This window comes from Passer montanus, unplaced genomic scaffold, assembly GCF_014805655.1.
Source record: "Passer montanus isolate IOZ18808 unplaced genomic scaffold, ASM1480565v1 scaffold12, whole genome shotgun sequence".
Classification (NCBI taxonomy): domain Eukaryota; kingdom Metazoa; phylum Chordata; class Aves; order Passeriformes; family Passeridae; genus Passer; species Passer montanus.
In genome coordinates this window covers 3,910,048-3,929,863 of record NW_024358722.1, presented here as the reverse complement: position 1 = coordinate 3,929,863, position 19,816 = coordinate 3,910,048, and the positions used below count along the sequence as shown (strand labels likewise).

The window sequence follows — 19,816 nt, the reverse complement described above, 5'->3', positions numbered from 1 at the left end:
CTGATCGCTGATGTATTATGGGTAGTGATAGGAAAAGGGGGAACATTTTTAAATAAAAGAGGGGACATTTAGATTCAATTTCAAGAGTAAATTCCTTACTCAGAGATTGGTGAGGCACTGGAACAGGCTGCCCAGAGATGTTGTGGGTGCCCCATCTGTAGAAGTGTTTTAGGTCAGGTTGGATGGGGCCCTGTCCAACCTGATCTAGTGAATGGCGTCCCTGCCCATGGCAATGGGTTTGGAACTGAATGGACTTTGAGGCTGCTTCCAGCTCAGCCCATTCTGTGATTTCTCTGATTTCTCTGATGCTTTCCTTTTCAGCCTCCTCCTGAGGTCGGGGGCTGCCCGTCTGCCCCTGGCTTGACACAGAGCCTGAGTGGTGACACAGCCCTGCTGTGAGCACCCAGGCAGCTTGGGGAGGGTGTTGGAAAAGCTGCAGCTGAGCAGCCCTTCCCTTCCCATCCCCACAGATAACACCTGCCGCTTTGAGGACGAGAAGATCTGCGGCTTCGTGCAGGACAAGATGGACAACTTTGACTGGACGCGGCAGAACGCCCTGACGCAGAACCCCAAGCGCACCGTCAACACGGGGCCCCCCACGGACATCAGCGGCACGCCAGAGGGTCGGCACAAGGCCGGGTGTCTTTTGGCTCGGCAGGGGAGGGGAGGTGCACACCGTCTCTTGTCGGGAGCCTTACAGCTCCGGGAGCTGATGGAGGGCAGCTCTGCTTTCTACTTCACATGGGGTGCAGGGAGCAGGCAGTTCATTTGCATGTTACTGATTGGAATTAAACACACAATTAGAACACCCACAACTTTGTTGAGGGGAATAGTGTGAGCATTAGTTCTTGTTGTCAGCTAATTGCCTGATGCCTAATGCTCTTGCACTGTTTGATGCTTGTTTTGAAGAAAAAGATGGATAAACAAGTAGGAGAATATCTCTAACACCTAGAAATGGCCCTGTAGGTTTTAGCGAGCTGTTTCCTCAAAGAATTATTCAGGGATGTGAACAGATCTCCCTAGTACCAAGCACAGAAGCATGAGAGACCAGACAGGAGCTGCCTTTGGGGCTGGAGGAAGCCTCACCTATATCTGGAGGAGGCTGGTGTTATGTATTGCTCACCCTAGCTGTGTGTGGAGCACATGCTCCCAGTTTAAGTGGATACTATGTCCCTCTTTCTCTAATAAGAAAAGTAAATTTGTATGCAAACACATATCTTTGAACTCAGAAAAAAACGGGAAACATCCAATGGCCCGCTAAGGAAATGGTTTCTCCCATTAGTGTTCAGTACACCCAACCTGACTGAGCATTGAAAATGATGTTAACAAATTAAATGGCTAATCTCTTCCTCCCTGGGCTGTTAACAATTGCTTTGGTATTGTTCTTTTCAGACAACATTGTTCAGGCTAGATGTACCGAACCCTCTCTCCCTCTACTTGAGGCAGAGAAATTAGTCTGGAATGTTTTCTCTTTCTGGTGTTCTCCTTGCACAGTGCAGTCAGCTCTGAGGCTCTTTGTGCACCACACGGATGTGCATGTTCAGGGGTTCACATGCTCCATGTGCTCACAGCAGCTCTCCAGATGCCTGTCTCTCCCACACTTCCATAAATACTGCCGAGGCAGGGGAGGCACTGGGGCTATCCTGCAAGTGTCTCTGGCCGGGATCACAGAGGGTGCAGAGCAGTTGGGCACAGCAAAGCCGTGTCTCCCTGAGGAGGTGTGGTCTCCCAGCCACACTGGCATCCCATCATTTGGAGGAAGGGAGACCCAGTTCCTGCTGCCTTTGCCCATCTTTCCCTCTCGTTCTGCAGGTTATTACATGTTCATCGAGGCGTCCCGGCCCCGGGTGACAGGAGACAAAGCCCGGCTCATCAGCCCCCTGTACAACATCACTGCCAAGTATTACTGTGTCTCCTTCTACTACCACATGTACGGGAAGCACATAGGTGAGTCCCTTCTGCTGGAGGGTAACTCAGCCTCATGTGGGCTCTTGGGGAAGATCTCCAGCCTCTTGCTTCAGCAGCTGTGCCTGCGACCAGCAATTCCAGAGGGTGGGAGTCCTACTCCAGTACTCCAGGCAGTAGGGTGGGCTGCTGCACTCAAATGCTTGTCCCGTAGCCTAGCAGGGTGTCAGGGTTGCGAGGCTGTCACAGCCTATCCTTGGGGCAGCACTTTACAGTCAGTCTGTCCATTCGGAGAGTGAGAGGGGACTTTGTGAACCAGAGAGCTCTGGGGTGGCCACTGCTGCATTGGGGTGCAGGATGTGTGTTCCCCCAGCTGTGCCCAGGGGCTGCCTGCTCTGCCTGGCTCCTGTCAGCCTCAAGTGCAGCGAGCACCACTCGCAGAAGCGCCTGGCTCACTAATGAGTTTCCATATCCAGTCAAGGAGCAACTGCTAATTCGTCACCTCTTGATTATAATTTCATTAATTTGAATAATAGATGCACTCTTCGCACAGCACACAGGGTTATTAATCACCTGCTGGACTAGAGCCTGACTGAAAAATCAGGGCCCAGGCAGGAATGTGTCCGCCCTTCAATAAGCAGGGTTAATTAACCTCTCTCTGCTGAGTACTGCAGATGTCACTGGGAGGGAGCATGCTCCTGAGCCTGGCCACATCTCTGTGCACATGTGTCACAGCTGAGAGGTTAAACTGCAAAATCTGGGCAAGGCTGAAACCTTGACACCATGAGTGTCGGGGCTAGGAGCTGGGCTGCAGTTCACTGAGCAGGTCTCCATCTGTGTCTGTGTTTTGAGGGTTCATATTTGCTCTCTGTACTTGGAATTGGGCTAGGTCAGAGGAGTTTTCACACATCTGGATTCCCCCTGGAGACAGGCTGCTCCATGTTGTGGTCATGCTGGCGGTGGCAGCTTGCTCAGGCAGAGCACTGTCATTGTTGGCTCAAATCAGATTTTCCTGGAGCTGCTGGTCCTGCTTAGCTGACAGAATCCAGCTGCTGATGCTGTCTGGCAAACTCATGTGTTCCCTGGAGCTGGCCCTTATGGTAAGTCAGCTCTGCTGCCTAAGTCCTGCTTGTCTTCTCCTGGAGGCTGGGAAAGGGGTCTCATTCTTTGATGAAGACTGGTCGAGACTGGTGGGAGACTGGCAAAAAAAAGAGATGTGGAGAGAGGAGACCTCTCTTGCTTTTTTTCTTGTGTCAGATTTCCACCTTCATTTTACAGGTAAAAGCTCATCAACCCTTTCTTGATTTTGGAAAAGAGCTTGGTTTAACAGCAACTTCCCTGAAGCTAAAAAAACAGTTAAAAAAAAAAAAAAAAAAAAAGAGATATGGAGAGAGGAGGCCTCTCTTGCTTTTTTTCTTGTGTCAGATTTCCACCTTCATTTTACAGGTGAAGTAAAAGCTCATTAACCTTTTCCTGATTTTAGAAAAGAGCTTGGTTTAACAGTTCTTTTGTGGTGGTCTATCTGGAGATGGGGTGGACTGGACATGCCAAAGAATCAATTCATTACAGGTTTTTTTTCTTCTAGCATTTTAACTCTTTACTGATTTGCTCTACCCCCACATTGCCCAACAGTGATGGTTACTCATGAGACCTAAGAAAGCCTTTAAGTGCCATTTTGTGTTCCTCAACTTCAGACGCCTTTTACATGTTTTGGTTTTTCCTTTCATACCAAATGTTATGGGCCCTTTTTGATCCCTGTTTTTCCTCTTGTTGTACAGAGGTTGATACATTTCTGTGAGGTGTATAGACTCCTTAATAGGTTGATACATTTCTGTGAGGTGTATAGACTCCTTAATGCCATATGATTTTCATGGTGGGTGCTGCTGAGCTGAGAGCAAATTTTAAAATTAGACTGATTAGACAGATTGAAAGAGAGTGAAATGAGAAAAAAGTTCTTTTTCTCTTGGCCTGTGAAATACATGACTTGGTCCAGCAAACCCACCATATATCTGCCTGCAAATTGAAACTCAGTGCCTTGATACCAGGCTTGATGCCACTATTGGCTGAAGTCCTCCCAGAGTTCTTAGGGCAAAACAAGTTTATTCAGCTCTTCTTCTTCAGCCCTAGGTCAGAGGAGGGTGAAGGACTCAGTAGGACTTCCCCTGTGAAAGGAAGAGACAGACCCTGCCCTCCCATCCATCTCACATGTGCCAAAATGTGAGGGCAAAGGTGGGGTTGCTGCAGTCCTGAGCCATGCCTTGCTTCCATAGACCCAGCTATCCCTGATGCCTACAGTCATGGCCACAGCACCTGGCTCACCTAATGCCAGTGCAGTCCTGCCAAGAAACGTGCCAGCAAGAGTATATCAGAGTGCTCCTGGCAGCAGAAAATGCCAGCAAGAGAGTGTCTCCCATCCCAAGCCTCTTCTAGCATCTCCAGCTCCATCGTGGAGCAAACTGAAGCTCTGTCACTACAAAAAGTAGCCGTATAAAATCCCGACATTTATTTATTTTTTTAATAACTCTTTTATTACCTTTTTTTCCCCCACTACAGAACTTGAAAGCTGGTTTGCTCTCACTATTTGACTATAAAATATCCGTAGCCATCCAGGCAAATCTTCCCTGGGAGATTTCCCAGACACTACTCGTTTATAATAGATATGACGAAAGAGAGAAACAGAATACAAATGCACTGGTTGTAGCCATGATATAAAATATTCAGTGACTAGCAGAGTAGGATGCTGTTGAATATCTCTCAGCTGATGAGAGAGCAGGATGAAGGGGAGCTCCCTGGAGGCGATCGCCATTCTTCTGAAGTTATTTGGTCATCTGTTTTTCTTCCTCTGGCCCCCTCTGTAGCAAGCATTCACATTGCCCTATGATCCTGCCAGCCCCAACACAAAAATCAGGGGGAGGAGAAGAAAAGAAATCTCATTTTCACCAAGCATTCAAGAATGAGTGTCTTACTTGCAGCTGGCGTAGAAATGTCAAATGAGGCTCAGTTGGTTGGAGCCTGGTTCTAATGATGCCATTGTCATGGCTTCAATCCCTGTGTGGGCCATTCACTTAGGAGCTGGACTTAATGATCCTTGTGGGTCCCTTCCCACTCAGAATATTCTGTGATTCTGTGTTTCTGAGGAATTGCTAGCTTTCTTCAAGGGAGGAAACTAGCCATGGCAGCTAGCAACTATTTGCCGTTCAAAAACCCTCTTTGTCAGGTTTGCTGGGGTCAAATCCTCAAGTCCTTGCTTCAGCCATCAGACTCCTCTTCCTCCCTTCCCAGGAGCTGCCTGGGAGGGGGATGCTTTAAGAGGACAGTTTCCCTGACAGGCTAGTTCCACCACAGTCCCCTGCTGTCTTTCTCTCATGCCTCCTAACTCGGTGGTGGCCAGGTTATGATCAGTGCAGCCTCCTGCTCACTGCTGGGTGCTCCTGCAAGCAAGAGATGTCTTCATGGTCAGCTTGCAGCATGAAGGCTGATGAGAGAGATGTGGAAATTTCAGCCACTGAATGGAGAGTTAAGGATGTGATTGTTCCAGTGCTGACACAGACCTTATCTGACCACCCAACTAAGTCTGGTCTGTGTATAATCAAGATGGGGAGCTTCCAATAAAATTATAAAGTACTCATGGCTTTCTACAGCTTCTTGTGGAGGGAAATGATTAAAAGTGCCAATCTATGATATCCCATGACAGGATGCATGGGAATGTTTCAAAACTACATCAGGGGAGGATCAAATTTATTTTTTGAAAGGGTTGTCAGACACTGTAATGGGCTTCCTAGAGAGGTGATCAGAGTAGTCAGGTGGTTGTATGTAGCAGGCTTACTGGCGCCCGAACAGGGACAGTTGTAGGTCTTTTTCAATTTTTCTTTCCTTTCATTTCCCTTTTCTTTTTTTTCTTTTCTCTTCCACACTTTTCTAAGATCCCATGAGGAGCAGTGCTGGGGACTGATTGAGAAGGATTTTGGTTCTGAATCACTGGAAACAATGAGACCTGATCAGATTACTTGCCACAGCATCTGAGTTCAAGAAAGCCATGGCTGTTTCACAGAGGGAATTGGGTTGTGGACAGGCCACTTACACAGGCAGTGTCACCACTGAAGCCCTCCTGCTGAGGAGGAATCACAGGTCTGGAAGGCCTGCCAAACTGAATTGCTTCTTTACTTCTTCAACTCAGATCAGACAATCAGTGCAAAGGTGTGTCTAAAAGGCCATGGTGGATGATCACACATAGGAGCCGGCGGGTGCCATGTGGCTTCAACTTGTTTCTGACAAGTGACTTTAGTCAGAGCTGTCAGGTCACACAGATGGAGAGGTACTGGTTCTGTCAATGCAAAAGCAGCTTGAACCACAAAGGCATCATTTTCGTGAGATTCAACATCATAGCTCCCTTATTCCTACCAAAGTTTGTTTATGAGCACAGCACCCTGCCACTGCACAGTAATACAGGTGGCACCCTGGAGGTAGCTGCCTTCTTTTGGATACATGAAGTTTGCCTTATATAGAAATGTGTCGTTCATTAAATCCATGCCTTTATCTCCAGTGCAATTACTCTACACAATAGGGATTACATCACTGGATTGATTGAGGGGAGGCTGATTTTCCTGATGAGTATGATTCACTTCCCTCTAGGCTCTTGGAAACAAGCTGCAGTTAGAGTTAAGTGAAGAGTTTGTAATGAAGAAGTGTATTCAATTTTTTTAATATTTTAATATATTTTTTCACTTCTTCAGATATGGTTTTGGCCATCAATAAATATGTATTTTACTAATGATCTGTTAAGAGATCCAGCACCTTCCTGTGGGCTTTGGTATGGATCCTTTGGATAGACTGGGGTCTCTTCCAGTAGCATCTGCATGGTTTTTTTAGGAGGTTAGTCAAATACCATGATCATGAGCAGGGATTATAAAGACCTAGCAAGAAGACCATGTATTTGTAAAGTGTCATTCATCCTCTGTAAGTTCAATACAGTGGCTCTGAACCAAAGACAGATTAAGTCATTGTTTCTCTAAAGAATTCAGTGAACTTTGTTTAGGCATAGATTTAAAGATTATTAAGACCCAATGCTACTGATTCATCATCTAATCAAATTTCCTGCATAACCAAGGACAGAGAATTCCCTTCAGTTACTTTTGCTGGAGCCCAGTAAATACTATGTATCTATGCTTTCATTAGGTGTTTACTTACAAAGAGCACCAACGGCATGCTTGATATGTGGGATTGGATCATCCCTAAGACAAAGAGTTTAACATCTAAAGAAGACATGGAGACAAGGGAAAGGTGTTCAGATGTGGGTTGGCTACATGTCATTTTCATTCCACAAATATTGTGTCTTCATGTTGACGCAGGCATTCTATGTAGTACCTTGGATGTGGGTTCACTGATTCCTTTTCTTGCCCCTCACTAAAAGGGCATCACTGAATGAAGTTCCTAGTGCAGATAGGCACTGAAATGCTACCTTCTTCAAAAGTCCTCTTACAGTTGAACATCTGACTACTTTCCTGCTGCAGGTTTTGTTGGGAAGGCTGTTGGAGCACAGATTGCTGGCACCCACTCATTTGCAGATGCCCTGAATCCCCATAGATTTTCTTTGCTCCTGATCACCTGATTGGAGACACAGTTTTTCCTCTGGCGGACAGTTGCTGTGATTCCCGCTCCCTTCATTCAGCAGAACATACTTCCATTCAGACTTTAATCACAGCAGCAGCCTTGTGCAAAGTTGAGAAACTGTAAGGATACACTGCAACCTGATCATCTCCTGAGACATCAGGTGTTGCATCAATTATTCAGACTCTGAAATTGATATATACCGAACTTAACAGACACTGAAGAGGAAACAGGAGCTCTCAGAGCATATCCAGCTACTTCCTTAGCACTCCCTTGTCATGCTTCTATTCTCTCCATAGACCATTAATTATTTCACTGTTGGTCATTCCAGGTGCACTTCTGGACACCCCCCTGGGTGTTCTGGCAGGATAAAGGCTATGGGGACAGAGTGCAAACTATGAGACACTACTTGTGCATCCATCCCTATCTGTACTTGAACTTGAACCAGACATGATTTTGTAATATATGGAAATGTGTCCCAGAAAATCAAAGTAATGTTCAACAAGTGTCAGTCACCACCATTACTTCTAGGAGTGACTTTGTCTCCCAGAGAGAGCTCTGCAATGATGATGGGCACCCCAGCACTTGAAGGAGTTTGCAGTTTCAGGTTTGGAGTCTCACTGTCTCAGCTAGTTGCCTTGAAATTTTGTGGTGCAAGTAAGGCAGGCATGAAGTGGGAAAAGTCTCTTGCTGTAATGCATCCTATAATGCATCCCAGCTATAATGAGCTCAAAGCTGGAAACACAGCTTGTTCTAACAAACAGCCTTCCTGCAGCAAATCACTTTCAAGGCCTGAACCATTCATCCTTTCACTTCTCCCTGGGTCAGGCAGAGGATGAGGCCAGAGAACAGCTTTTGAGTGGTGTCCTCAGTTCAGCAGGAAGAATATGTGATCTCAGCTGCTCCTTCCTGCTGTCTCGCTGGCTCCAGCATTGCAGTAAAACAGCCCATCTGCTCCAAGCCCTGCAGCCGTGCAGCTGCTGTGCTTGGCTCTCGGGACTGAGACACCACGGACAGGGTGCTGATGGGGAAATAGGGAAATTGTTAATAGGGATAGAGAGGAGACTGGCAAAATTTTCCTCAGCATAAGTACATCCATGTCTGCAGGATTTTTGTCAGCTGCCCTTTCACACACATCTTTTGTGTTTTGAGGGCTCTGGGAGGCTCCCTCCTCTCTTGCTGAGGTTTTTGCAAAGCCTGGCCATAGAAGGGAGACAGGCAGAGTCCCTTGTCTGGCTGTTGTGCTCTTTTAACCATGGCAGTGTCTATGAAGCAGACTTTGTTTCTGCTCGTCGGAGAGCGCTGAGCATAGTGCGTGCCCTCAACCTGAGAGCTGAGCACATGAATTCCGCAAAGGACCCAGCTGTCTCTGGTGCCAAAGATCAAAGGGCCCGTTATCAAAGCTGGGAGGAGAGAGAGCATTGCCTGAAGGCATCTGGGCATGTCATGAAACAGAGGGTGAACAAGGAGCAAACAGACCTCACAAATGAACTATGATTCACTCTGGTTCTTGAGTCTGCAAAATTGGTGGGAAAAGTTGCCTATACATGAACTCCTTCTTGCTAGGTTTACTGTCTTGGGTTGAAAAGACAGGTGACTGTTAAGGAAGGCAGGAGCCTCTCTTGAAATGGAAAATGTAAACCTCCCTCCAAATTATTATAATTTTGAAATTAAGGGGCTTTCAGGCAAAGATATGGGAGTAGGAATAACAGTTCTTTATTAGGAAAAATAATAAAAGAATAAACAAATAAAAATGCAGTAATACCAAACAACACTGACAGAGTCAGAATATGACCTGACACCCTGTGGGTCAGAGTGTTGGTAGCAGTCTGATTAGATGGTGGCTGCGATTCTGGAGTGACAGATGTGGTTCTGTTGGACAGTGACCCTGTAGAAAAGTGGAGTTTTCCTCTGAGGGTCCAGTGATGGTGCAGACAGGCCTGGTCTTCCTCTGGGAATCCAGTGGAAAAAGGCAGCTGCTCCTCTGGGAATTCAGTGGAAAAAGGCTGCTCTGGTGTTCCAAATCTCAGATTATATCCAGGTAGGAATGCTTGGCTCCTCCCCCTGGGTGGAGCATCTCACAATGGGATGATGTAATTTTATTAGTCATGCAGTGAGACTCAATGGCCCATTAACAGAAGATGTCTCCCAGAGGGAGGATGGGTGGTAGAAGAGATAAAGAAAACTGCCCCACGTCCAACAGATGGCAACAGAATACACACCCCAGGCCACATCTTGCATTTGCAACTGAAGACATTATCATACTCTTATTTTTAATGGTTGGACTTCATATTAAAGGTATTTTCCAATGTAAACAATTCTATTATTTTCCCCCAGGCTGGCCTTTCCTCTCTAAGGTAGTATCCAGCACTTCTGGGGACCAGCAGCTACAGCAGGAGAAGGAGCTGCCCCCATCAGCGTCTTCCCATCCTGCTTGCCAGCAGCTGCACAGAGAAATGAAGGAGAGCATCCATTTCCCTGCCCAGCACCTGGGGCTCCCCCAGCCCTGCCTGGAGCTGAGTCTGCAGCAGCACTGGGCTCCTATACAGCCATGGCCCCAACAAGTGACCAGCTCTGAACCTACCCCTGAGGCACTCTTCATGTGCTCTCCCTCTATTTTGTTCTAGCTGCATATCAGATGGGCCTTTGTTCTTCTGAGATAGCATAAATTCAACATTATGGAGCATGCAGATCTTTTTTCTCCCTCTTTTGAATTTCTTAAACCACATCCTGTTGTCCACACATAGAAAGCCTGCTACTGCCCACAAACAGCCTCTCAGGGAATTTTCCATGAAAAGGGGTGCCAGGATTTTGTTCTATAAACACAGTATCAAATATGGAAGTCTTGTCTCATTCATCTCTCTATGCTAACAGTTTCTCTAATTAGATTGGTGGATCAAATGAGCAAAGGAGCTCAAGCATAGCTCCATTGTGAGTCTGCTCCTGCCATATCACCATCTGCTCTCTATGTACACAGACAGGTGGGGATATGCTGGAGAGAAGGAGCTATAGCTGTAGCTTGCCTGCCTTCCTCCCATTATTCCTCATCATGAGACAGCCATGACAATACCAATGCACTTACCTCACTGTCTGCAGGGCCCAGGCTCCCACTGTCCAGTGTGTCTCCCCCGGAGCCCAGCCATATGTCTGTTTTGCCTTTTTAGAGTGTTGTTGCTTCTCTGCTGGTACATTCCCTCCATCCCGAAGTTCCCATACATGCCAGACCGGTCAGATAGATAGTGATGGATCATAGATCAATCTGTGCAATTGGCTTTGCCATGTCAGGGAATATTGCTTCAAGCCCAGCCTCATTTTATGATGGTTTAGGAGGTCAGAGGTGGAAATGTGTTTGTTTCTTTGGGTTTTTGAAATCCACAGTTAACTCCAAAGAAAATTCCCTGTAGCCATATATAAGTAATTTTCACAGGTTTGCTGTAGGGGAAACATTGCCAATCAAAACTTACTTTATTGCTGTTTATATCCCCAGAAAGTCCTAGACACAGCAGGAGACAGGAGGCTTTGATTCCCCTGATTGCTTTCTCCACAGCCTCCCTACTGAGCCAGAGCATGGAGTGTCCCACAGCAATCAGCTGGCAGCGCAGGCTGAACCTTCTCCATGCCCCAATGCAGATGCTTTGTGAGTAGAGGTAGGATCATGGTGCTTTCCAAGCTCTGACCAGGATGAGCTCTCTGAACCCTCCTGCTCTGAAGTTAGTGAAGTGGTGGCTGTAGAAGGAGGTCTGTGTAGTGACCCTATGACTGTTCAGAGGGGACCCTGCCCCCCAAGGTGAGAACAGTGAAAGACATGTAGAAATAAAAGTTCTCTGTAGTCAGAAGTGGAAAGCAGCCCAGAGGCTTTAATTGTCTTACTTCTCATATGTTAATGTGTAAAGCATCCTGAGAGACTGTGAATGAGTAAATACATCCTACCACGGCACAAAGACAACTTACATTCCTAGAAATTATTAGTCAGTACCACTTGGTATTATTTCTGCATCTCTATCTGTGCTACAATTGTTTTTCCACCCTCTGCTGTCTAGCTCTCAGAGCAATAACTTTCTCCCCAGTTCTGTAACCAGCCTGATGCTGATTGCTATTCATTAACATCCATTTAAATGAGAGGGAGAGAGACCTGTGTTTGTTGTGGAGATTATAAACAGTAATAGATTCTTTCTGGAGACTGTCATTGGCTCCTGGTATTTGCCTGCACTGAGCTTTGGGCTTTTAGTTTCTGATCAGCGGCATTAACATTCAACACTCAAAGAAGTGTTCAGAGCCCCTGTTAGAAAATGTAAGAGCTCTTTTCTCCCTGGATTGGTTTTAGCGCTCATTTTGGGTCTACAGGTGACTCTGCTAAGCTGTGCAAGGTCTGAGTCCTCTCCACACCGTGAATCTCTTTCTAGCTACTGGATATCTCTTGCAATCAGTCAGCTTCTTACCGCAGTCTATCTTGCCTGCACTGGAAATGCCATGGGAATTTCCATGGGAGCTTTCAGCCCTGAGTTCCCAGTTGGGTGCCAAATCTAAACTGGAGCTGCAGCTGGGAATTCTCATCAATAGCTGATCTCCTGAGATTGCCCCATACTGGAGCAAGGATCTTACAGGAGTGTAGCAGGCAGTTGCAGTGAGACCAGGCTGCGTGCCAGCTCCTGGCTGTGGATCCAACAGCCTTCCCTACCCATCCCACGGAGTTCTGCTGCACTTGGCATGGCACCCCATCTCTCAGTTTGTAGTGTCATCCTCCCTTTGCTTCCTGACTGCTCCAGCTGCCTGCCTTTCATATGAGCCATGTAAACTGAGCTGTTCCTTCACTTTTTCCCCACACCATCACCCTGCATTAACTCCCCAAGAGAACTCTTGAGGAAACCTCTACCATCTCTGCCATCCCACACTGACTGTGCTGATGGCCCTGCCCTAGGGGCTCTGCATCCCTCCCACTGCTCCCTGCACCAGCTCTTCTGGAGCTACACCACAATTCTGTGTGACAGTGAAGTCCCCGTCCTGTGGATACTGAGTGAAGACTTTTTTTTGTTGTGAGAAGGTAACATTTAAAGGCATCCCTTGGGTTATTCTATCTGGCAGCACAGCTGGTCTTTTGTGTGAGTGCCAGTCTTTTGAAATGCCAGCTCTGCTCTTCAAGGCAGCCAGCAGAAGGTACAGCTGGCTCTGCCTGTAATTAATTCCTCATCACTCATCACTTGCCTTTATTCTCCCTTTTGACTGGGAAGGAGGAATAATACCGATTACAAGACAAATGCAAAGATTGCCTTGTATGGGAAGAGGTAACAACAGGATTCTTGGTGTCCTGGGATTTCCCTTTTGTTTGTCTTTCTCTGGTCAGCTGGAGAGATATAGCAGCAGATAGATGGTCTAACTTTTTGTGTGCCTCACCAGCAGGTGCTCTTGGAAACTGCCAGGCAGGGGAGATGGGGAAGGGGCAACAAGAAGAGAAATAGGGAACAAAACTGTCCAGCTGGCTTTGGACTCTGATAGAGAAAACCAGGCATAATTGCAGTGTGAAACCAGACAAAAAGGGTGACTGCAGCAACTGGCACTGGAGACCATCCCAGATGGGTCTTTCTCGTCTCCACTGATGAGGAGTTGGAGAGCAGGTCACACTTCAATTCTTCAGTTTTTAGCCACTGAAGATGACTTGGAGATTCCCATAGTCCAAGTATGCAATGTTTTATGGCTCTGCCTAGAATGCAGATCTGGATGTTCATTTATCTGGTATCTCCATCACAGGCTATGTGCCCTTAACTTTACTGGCAACTGGTGGCAGACTGACAGGTGGCAGAAGGGAGTAGAGTAGAAGAGCTGCACAAACTTTAACATCTACAACACTATGGACTCAGTTCAAATGGGATAGAGGTTTCATTACAGTTTCACGTCCAGGAGCCTCTTCCATGCCTCCCAGAAGCATATTCCCAGTGACAGTGTCACTGGCAAATGGAGATATTGTAGTTCCTTCCCAGTCTCAGGAAACCTCTGTAACTTAGCGGGGATTGTAGGTAGGGCTGTGGGAGCTGGCTGCCCTTCACAACTCTGACTGATTTCTAAGATAGCCATGGGATTGCTGCTCCTCTGTTTTGACCTTCAGTTTTCCATGTGTAGACAGTAGCGGAGCACTGCATGTTGTGAGTAGATAAGGGAGATTCCTTTCCAATTGTAAACCATTTGAAGAATGCCTGCTCACATTCAGTATTGTTGTATTAGGGAATTCGGGGGCCAAAAGGTTGTTTTTCCTGATGCTGCAAGGACACAGAGCTGTCAGCCAGGATGTGCTCAGGCTTGGTTTGGGTTTAGGCCAGGCATTCACAGCCAGTGCTTTGGAGGCACTAATTTGCATTCCAGATGCTTCTCTGGGTTTCTTTCTATCTTGCCTTTGCTTTTTTCCTAGGGCATCAAAGTTCGTTTGCTGCGTGATTTGTCCCAGTGCTGACTACTCAGCCAGGCTATTGTGCAGCAAATCCTAGCTACAAGTCCCCAAATGAGGATAGAATAGACAATGGTTGTTTTTAATCCTTGCTTGCTAGCAGCTTCATATTAATTCTTCATTTGCACTCAATCCCTCACCTCACCAGCCCTGGTGTCTGTAATTAGCTGCTCTGAACACACTCCTGTTGACATTGATCTATGGGGTTATGTAGTTCCTGCGTGAGCTGTCAGTTTGGACAAGGGGCTCCATGAGGACTAAGTATCCTTAGAGAGACTTTCCTTCATAGGAAGCTGCTGAGGGCAGGGAAGATGCCAAGAAATCAGCAGCTGGCTTTGCCAGAGATTCCTATAGAGACTCCTTTTCTTATCTGTGGCACTGTGTTTCCAGGAGGGAGGTCTCACTGCCTTGGACCTCCCGAGGTTGTGCAGTGCCAGCTGGTCTCAAGAGAGAGAAAAACAAGTTATTTTTCTCCTTGTCCTGGGTAGTGGTGTGCATCCCAAACTGAGTACCGCCAGGGAAGGGGATTGGACATGCTGTGTCCTGTCAGGCCTTCATCCAGTCTTCTCAGCTTGCCTTACAGCTAGTGCTTCTGAATATTTCCAGACCGCAATGTGGTTTCTATCCTCATTTCACTAAATTATATACATATTTCATTTTTAACCTTTTTTTGTAAGTAATTCACTAAGAATCTAAACATTTAATTATCTTTATCATGATCTGAACTCCCTGCAATGTGTCTCTCAGTTACTGACAGCTTGATGGGAGTATTTCCAGGTCCCTGTCCTTCACACAGTGCCCCTAAGGTGGATGTGCCAGGAATGAAGGATTTGGGGAGATGATGTAGGAGGGAGGTTATACAGGAAAGTCTTGTTTCCCTGTCTCTTCCCCTGACCCTTTTCTGCTGCTTTTCCAAAGGGCATAGCCATGTGGGAAGGCAGCATCCCAGTGCAGATAGACTGCAGATGGATAAGTAAGGGGTTACTATTTCGTCCATACTCTCAGGTGTAATATATCTGTGTATGGAGACCAGAAACCCTGATGAGCAACAGCATGGCTAGAGTTGTGATTGATTGATTTCTTGAGAAAAAAAAGTATTTCAGGTCAACCCTGACTGAATGTTTAACTTTTTTTTTTTTTCACTGAAGCAAAAAAGGAAAATAAGTAATCTGAGGGCATGCTAACAAAATGCTGCAGTAAGACAAACTGAGATGGTTTTGTGTGTGGGTGTAGGGTAGGAAGCTGTGACACTGTTTTCAAAGTGAGAACTGGAAATGCTTTGAGATTTGTTGGCTTTGATTTTGGTTTAATGATAGACAAAACCTTTTGGGAATTGCTTTTTTTGAAAGAAATTTAAGTCGGCATTGATTCGCAGGATCTTTGTGAACCTCTGAAAATGCTGGTCTGGGATGGTACCAGGTGGTGTGGAATACTGTCTGGTGCTTCAAAGAACAGCTGCTCACTCCAAGGCTGCTCCCAGGGCAAGTGGTGAATGAGGACACTGGTCATGTTTCCACAGCTGATGGCCAGGGTCAGAGCAAGGAGAGCCCTGTTAGCTGCATTGCATATTTCAGGTGTCAGTGGTGAGCAAGGGGAGGCAAATATGAGTTCTGGGCTCCCCATTTCAAGTGGAATGTGAAGAAATTGGTGGGGCCCAGCAGAAGGGCATCAGGATTGTCAAGGACCAGGAGCAGACGTCCTTAGGAAAAGTTAAGGGAGCTGGACTTGCTCAGTCTGGCAAAGAGTAGGTTGCTATCAGCCGTTGGCCCCCAACTGTTTCAAGGGCAAATTCAAGGGTAATGGGAACCAAAATCTTTTCATTGTAGTAAATTATATTATAAGGAACAGTGTCCACAACTGGTAGCGCTGGAGGTTCATACTGGACAGTAGGAAAACTTGGTTTCCTCAGGGAAGTTCAAGATTGGCCAGGCAAACCCGTGCTGGTCTCATGTAGAGCAGGAGACAGCTTCAAGCAGGAGGTTGGATGGGATGCCTCTGGAGGTCCTGGGCAGCTGGCATTTCTTCCACCCCCTTCTCATGTCACCCCAGCCATGCTGCACACCGCTTCTTCCTCATCCTGCCCCTGGGATATATTTCCCTAGGAAAGGCCAGGTGAATGAAACATTGCCAGTGACACCCATGAACATGGGAGAAAACTGGCTCCCTTCAGAGATGACAGCTGGGGCTCTGCAGGCTGTCCCTGGGCCAGCTGGGGCTTACAGCCGTGGTTCAAGGCTGAGCCCAGAGCTGTGCCCAGAGCCAGCCCAGCAGGCAGGCTTGGCTGCCTGCCCCAGCATGCCAGAGGCCTGTTTTTCTCTTACAGGCTCCTTGAACCTGCTAGTTCGCGTGCGGAACAAGCGAGCCATCGACACACAGGTCTGGTCTCTCAGTGGGAATCGGGGCAATGTGTGGCAGCAAGCACATGTCCCCATCAACCCGCCTGGGCCCTTCCAGGTAAGCCAAGCACACAGTCAAGGAGCCACCTGCCCTGTCCATGTGCCATGGATGTAGATTTCCTGGCAGACATCTTCCTCTGAGGCACAGGGGCCAGTGGGGCACAAGGGAGGGCACTGAGAGCTCTTGTGAATATGAGCTGGGCACTCTGCATGTGCTCATCGGGTTGTTCATGTGTACCCAGACAGTGAGCTGCTTTCATGGCTGAGGTTTTTACCCAAACAGTGGGCTGAGGTTTTTCCCCTACTTTGCTGTTGTAGGGCTGTTTGTGAGAGCTGCCCTGTTCAGGCTGGTTAAGTTGTGGCACTGTGGCAAAATGCCCAGTGTGCTTTTGGATACTTCAAAATAGTAAATAAGAATGTAGTTACTCTTGCGAGTTCTGTTCAGTATTGGTTGGCTTGTTAGAGCAGGACACGTAATAAAACAGTGCTCTAATGCTCATTTATTACTGCACAGACGCTCAGTTCAAAGAGGTTGGTCCCATAAACAGTGGGATCTGGCTTTCCAGAGCCTATGAATATTGGAGAAACGGGAAGGAAATAATTCTCTTATGGGCCTGATAAGATCTGGTCTGTGTCCTGCTCACCTCTGCAGAGCCCTGCCGAGCAGGAAGGGCCCTCCACACCTGCAGCCTCACGCTGGGCTCTCTCCCATGCTCTGCTTGTAGATCATCTTTGAAGGTGTCCGGGGCACAAGCTACGAGGGGGACATTGCCATCGATGACGTCACTCTGAAAAAGGGAGACTGCCCAAGGAAGCCAATTGGACCAAATAAGGGTGAGACTGTGTCTGCCTCAGAGGCAACAAGTTGGTAGGGGTGCATTCACAAATGCGCATGCGGGGGCTGCGCAGCTGATTTCAGAGCACGCTGACGTATTGGTGGGACTCAACAGGATGGTCGACCCCACCAGCAGAAGTCACCAGAGGGGCTGTTAGACTCTTGGGCTTGTTCTATACGGTCAAGGGTTACCAAGAGTCAAAGGAACAACCAGGAGGTGTCATCCCAATAAGATAAGGACTTCTGCAATATCTCATTTCCTGGAAACTCTAGTTACAGAAGCTTTGAAAAGAGAAGGACCTTCTGCAGGTGTTAATGGCCTCTGTAGTGTTAAGTCAGTCCTACTCCAAGAAAAAAAAATCTGCTCTTTGGGGTGTGGAACAAGGGAGGACTGTGCTTATTTCCATTGCCATCTGAGCAGAGAGGCACAGCCAGGCTAAATCCCACCAGCCCCTTTGAAGGTGTGATCACCCACATGAACTGATGCCAGCACTGCAGAAATGGAGACAACTCCATGCTCTCTAGGGTGCACTGTGGATTGAAGGCATGGCGAGGTGTGTGCAAGCACTACGTAGGCATTGGGTGGGAATCACTGGTGTGCCATCTGCCGTAGTCCTGCCTGTGCCCTCGATAACATGCCCCAGCTGGGCCAGAGAGCAGATGTTCGGGGTGTGCAAACCACAGCCTGACAGGCACTTGAGGGCAAGGTTCAGTTTGGTTTATTTATTTTTGAAGCAAGAAAATCTTTGGACTTCTAGCAATTTTTTAAACTCCAGAGATGAAGGGGGAAACAAAAGTCAGAACACTCTAAAATTTTCAAAATTTTAGGTGCAGTTAAAGGTCTCTTTTAGCCTAGGATATAACCACAACACAATGAGAGTCTTTTGTTTGACTCAGGCTGAAAGTTCTGGGGAAGAAAGGACTGGATTGAAAAGAGTCTAAGACTCAACCTTTTTTTCCAAAGTTAGTTTTGAGGAACCTTGAGAATGTCCAGGAAAGGCTCAAGGTATCTTCCAAAAGATGGGGGAACTCTCTGTCCTTCAGGGTGGGAGAAGACATAGATGTGTGCTGACTTGTTTGATGAGGTCTGTATCTGTCCCATCACCAATTCTCTTTCTCCCTTCTCGGCTGGCAGCTGTTGCTCTTCCAGGAAGCAGTGTCCCAGCCCTGCACAGCCCTTGGCTTTGTGGCCCATTGACTTTCTTCCTTTACGTGCTGCTGAGATGATGGCAAGTGAGCGCTCCTGTCTTCGGACCAAGACATTCCTGCTCCTTTCCTATTCAGCCACCTCTGCTCCTCTTCCTCCCCTCCTCACTGGCACACCAAAGTGTCCATATGTTACCAAAGACTGACAGGCATGACCATGCAAAGGGATCTGGTTCAGAACTGGAGCACTCCTTGAGAAAGTCATAATGTCTAGAACAAAATTTAAAAATAAAGACAAAACTTTTTTAAAAAGCACGTGCACGAGAGAGAGTGATAGAGGGAGAGGGGAAGGAAAGAAACACATATGGAGAAAGAAGGAATGAAACGCAAAAAATGGGAATGAAGAAATATGAAGAGCAAATGAAGGAAGAAAAAAACCACACCCATGTTTCCTTGGGAATGTCGGACAGGGCTTCCTCAGGGAAGTGCGAACTTGTTTTAAACAAACAAACAAAAATATATTAAAGCACAAATTTCTACCAGAACAGTTACCTTCTTTGCTGCAGAGCCCACAGCTTAGTGGATGATACCTGCAGTACTCCCCTTGTCTCCTCATGCTTTCCCGCTGGCTGGGGCTGCCCTGCTCCAGCTGCAGCTCCCTCCAGTAACACCGGCCTCGTCTGTGGGGCAGCAGCCGCCCCGCGCGCCGGCGGCCGGAGCGCCTTTCCTCGCACCGCATGTGCTCCAGTGTCTCCATCCATCCGCATCTTCCAGGCTCTCATGTACTTAACTGCCCCTGGTCTGGTTTGCTTTGGCCTTTCCCCACCACTCTGTGCTTCTCCTCATCCACCCAGCCTGAAGAAGATGGAGCAAGGAAGGGACCGATGACACGGACCACGCTGAGTGGTGAAGTCCTGTCTGGATCCAGCACGGGCCTCCAAGAGCCTCTTTCTGTCTCTCAGCGCTCTTGCTGGATAGGGATCAGGTCTGAGCTGCAGACAGAAAATCTGGTCTCTCTGGGGCTGAGGGATGGGATGTGATGGGATGGGACTGGAAGGGTGGAGCAGTTGCACACATTGGCTTCCCCCTGTGAATATTGGGATGGCAACTGCCTCAACCCTAAACACACAATTGCTTCTCTGCTTGTATTTTGTTACCTATTTATTTTGGGTTTTATTCCATTTCTTCCTCCACCTCAAGTTTTCTGGATTATGGGAAGAGTGAGGCATTTAAATGTTCTTCAGCCAGGCAGCAAGTCCTGTGCTCATGGCCCAACGCTGGGCTGGCAGTTCAGGCAGCTCCAATGCTGCCCTCTCACCTCCCAAGGCCCTTCACATGCACAGTGCATTCACTGCGGTGTGGGCAAAAGGTGGCAACAGCATCACTGCTCAGGGCTGAGGCTGCTGAGCATGTCAGCACATGCAGCCACACAGGCACTCAGCTTCCCCTGCCAGGGCAGCGGGCAGAGGGGCTGAAAGGCAGAACAGGCAG

General features: G+C 47.5%; 1 protein-coding gene across 3 annotated transcripts in view; it reads left to right on the top strand.

The window, feature by feature from the left end:
* Positions 1–18,710, top strand: part of MDGA1 (MAM domain containing glycosylphosphatidylinositol anchor 1) — a 142,036-nt gene extending 123,326 nt beyond the window's left edge. For 2 of the 3 annotated variants that reach the window (XM_039698060.1, XM_039698061.1), the window contains exons 14-18: positions 471–623; positions 1,813–1,947; positions 16,272–16,402; positions 17,070–17,178; positions 18,315–18,710. In XM_039698060.1, the coding sequence (XP_039553994.1) occupies positions 471–623; positions 1,813–1,947; positions 16,272–16,402; positions 17,070–17,178; positions 18,315–18,406 (620 nt within the window). In that variant the 3' untranslated portion in view covers positions 18,407–18,710. Of the gene's footprint in view, positions 1–470; positions 624–1,812; positions 1,948–16,271; positions 16,403–16,996; positions 17,179–18,314 lie in introns of all 3 variants that reach the window. The other variant, XR_005626423.1, reaches the window with a different exon arrangement.
* The last annotated feature ends 1,106 nt before the right edge of the window (positions 18,711–19,816 follow it).